The 3,474-nt window shown below is 46.4% G+C and overlaps 1 protein-coding gene across 1 annotated transcript in view; it reads right to left on the bottom strand.

The window, feature by feature from the left end:
* Positions 1-3,474, bottom strand: part of LOC101850651 (delta-like protein 1) — a gene marked incomplete at its 3' end in the record, with an annotated part of 93,205 nt that overhangs the window by 13,536 nt on the left and 76,195 nt on the right. Inside the window, 1 exon segment of the mRNA XM_013083005.2 lies at positions 690-750. Coding sequence (XP_012938459.1) covers positions 690-750 — 61 coding nt within the window.

Genomic DNA, 3,474 nt, shown 5'->3' on the forward strand with positions numbered 1-3,474 from the left:
TTTTCCCCCCCCCCCCCCCCCTCTCTCTCTCTCCACTCTCTTAACTGCTTTCAAAGTTTTGTTTCCAGACAGGACTCTGATGTCCAGGTCGCCCTTGTTTGCGGGTTCGACCGGCAGGACATGTAAAAATAATGCACTGCGAAAATGCCAAAGTGAGCAGAGAAATGCAATCGAGAAGGGCAACATTCTGAACGAGACGAAGCTTGTGAAAGTCAAAACATCACTTGCCATTTACGCTACGCTAGGCGGAACGCCTTCGGTTTTTATGGCGTTTTTAACCCCTTCCTTCCATTTTTCTTTGATGGGACAGAGAACTTGAAAAGTATAAAAATGAAAAGAGAGTAAAGAGGAATCATAAAAATGTGGGAAAAGGAAAAAATTGCGGAAGGGCGATTTAAAAAGCAGTTTGACAGCATGGATAGGAGAATAAAACACTACCAAGAGAGAGAGAGAGAGAGAGAGAGAGAAGACAGACAGACAGACAGACAGAGAGAGACAGACAGACCAGACTAGACAGACAGGCAGACAGAGAGAGACAGACAGACCAGACTAGACAGACAGGCAGACAAGCAAAGAAAGAGACGGGGGAGGGGTGAGAAGAAGAAAGAATGACAGCTCTGGATGAGAAAGGGGGGTTTGATGGATCCCATTTTAAAGGAAAACAGTTATATCATCGACCATAAACTTACTTGCACTCGTTGGGTTCGTCACAGTAGCCATTGTCAGGATCACAGCCGGGCAGGCACACAGCTGAGGAAGACACACAAATGGGTGAACAATTAGGGCTGGGTGCTAATTTAATTAAACCGTTTGATATGGTGATGGATGGTTGGATGGGTGGATGGATGGATGGGTGGTTTGTTTGTTTATTTGAACTGGTCTTTTACGGCACTGTCGACTCAGATTTGGTCATGGATGGGTGGATGGATGGATGGATGGATGGATGGATGGATGGATGGATGGATGGATGGATGGAGGGATGGATGGAGGGATGGGTGGATGGATGTGTGGATGGGTGGAAGAAAGAACAAAACAGACAGACGAGACAAAAATACAACTGCACGAGAAGCCGTTCCTTTGAAATCGATGCTGCGTAACCACAATGTTGCCTTCCAGGAAATATTATGAAAACATCCGCTACTGTTATTCCAAGACAACTGCGCCACCAACACTCCCCAGCTTGGCGTCTGGCGGAGATGGGCGGTAAAGACGGGCGGAAAAACTCGGGTAGCTAAGACAAACAGAAGATGGGGGAGCTGGTGGCAACATAAAAAGCGTGAGATAATTCCATGCGGACCACACCAGGGGAGCACGAAGAAAAGGAGGTTTTTTTTTTTTTTTTTTTTTTTTGTTCGTTTGTTTGTTTATTTTTAATGTTTCTTGTTTTTTGTTTAATTGTTTTTTTTTTTTTTGGGGGGGGGGATGTTTTGTGGTGGATGCTTTTTAAAGTTTTATTAAGAGATTTACGGCACTTGCAACACAATAAGGTCATATACGTGCCGAGGATTAGAGGTGTTATTCTGAAGAAGAATCGGTTGCTCCATTTTTAACTTCACGTCTGGGCTAGTAGCCACCCCCCCACCCCACCCACACTTTTCTGCTCCCTTTTTTCCTTCTGCCTCTTGCTTTCTAGGTCGATCACCCTGTAAAAAATCCCAAATCAGTCGTGGTACCGAGGCCTCGCTCGGGCCAGCGAGAAGCGCGTGGATTTTACGGCGCAATCAAACTGCTCAGCACGTGAGAAAGTGGTCGTGATTTACGCGCTCGTTCGAGCTCCTGGGATGTTGTGACCTCCTCGCTCATGCGCATGGTTCGGAAGACTTCCGTTCAGATTCGGGGCTCCTGGGAAGGAGATTTGGACGCGGGGTTGGGGGAAAGGGGGGGGGGGGCAATCTGGTAATGATGGAAAATGGCGGATAGAGGGCGCGCGTGCAGGCCAGCCTGTCTTTCGATGGGATCAATTCGCGCCAGGTTCTCCTACCCCTAAACTATCGATTTATTACCCTTGAAATACAGTGATTCTAATTCTTTATTTGCACAGTATCATCTACCTATTAAAAAAACCCAACAGTTTTGGAAGCAAGCGAAGGGGGTTATTTCTTGTCCTACTCGGAGCAGATATGTACTCATGTTTGGCTACTTGGTTTGAGACAAAACTTTATCTGTACTTTCACTTTTGAAAGTTTCTCATTTCGTAACAACAGAAATATGTTCAGGACTAAATTTTGGAGATGACCTGTCATAATCGCCCGAACTACGCGTAGCCCGGCAGAGTGAGGAAACGCACATCGACACATCAACGGTCATTGGGTACCCCCGGCTATTTCTGCTTCTTTCGAAAATCACAACTGCCCTTATCTATCCCTTGTTGAAAGTTGGACGTCATCATGCCACCTCGTCCAAAACTACATCTCGACTTCTCTCCGAGACAAAACACGTGCGAGGAGACTACTGCTTAAGCTACCTAGGTGGTCCTAGCGGTCAGCCCAGAACCATAGAGTCCCGCTTAAAACAATAAACGCAGCTGAAGTGCTACAGCACTCCTACACTCAGCAGTACATCAGGGGCTATCGTCGTCCATTTCGGAGTTTCTAGGAATATCGTGAGAGGTTTTCTTTCGCACTTCCCTCCCATCCATGACTCTTCTTTTTAAATATATACACTCCCCCATTCTCAGCATCCTCGTCACTCGCCTGACAGACAGACAGGCAGTGAGAGAAAAGAAGTTGGGATCAATCATAGGCGCGCTCCAACTACGCAAAAACAAACAACACAGCCAACAAGAAGTACCAATACTGAAGCTATACACTGCACTATGACGCATAGAACGAGTACACGGGTACTTTAAAGGGTAAGCGAGTGCTAGGTGCAAACTGACAGCTGCCTTGATACAGGCGACAGGGGTCGCCGATACGCTGGAATATATCCGTCTAGCGATCGCTCGCGGTTTCTCCTTAGCCCTGCAACGCCCACAATTCTTCTCTATCTGGGCTTTTATCTGGGCGGTTACTGTATAATCCACATTAAAAGGAATAGAAGGTACCAGGGGGCACCCCTGGAACTGACTGCTCTGCCTTGGGTGCCTAGGCGTCGCTTTCACGTCGAGCTGTTTTGATCTTTCAATCATTTTTTTCTTCTTTCCTACGGACACCTATCTTGGCTTTTTGTACTTTTGGATTTTTTTTCTGTTCTATGCTCTCGTATTATTTTCAACTCAACAAAAACACTTTCCCTTATCACCAATAAACATTCCATCCATCTAAATAGCTTTGTCAGGGTGTGGGTATAACTGCGTGTGTAGGGGATTTGCGAAGATGACACAAGAATTATGATGTCACACTCCATGACGTTAGCGGTGTCGTTCACGTGCATTGAACTTGTTGCTGGTCACGCCACGACGATGACGACGACGACGACGACGACGACGACGACGACGACGACGAAGAAGAAGAAGAAGAAGAAGAAGAAGAAGAA

Source organism: Aplysia californica, unplaced genomic scaffold, assembly GCF_000002075.1.
Source record: "Aplysia californica isolate F4 #8 unplaced genomic scaffold, AplCal3.0 scaffold00204, whole genome shotgun sequence".
Taxonomy (NCBI): Eukaryota; Metazoa; Mollusca; class Gastropoda; order Aplysiida; family Aplysiidae; genus Aplysia; species Aplysia californica.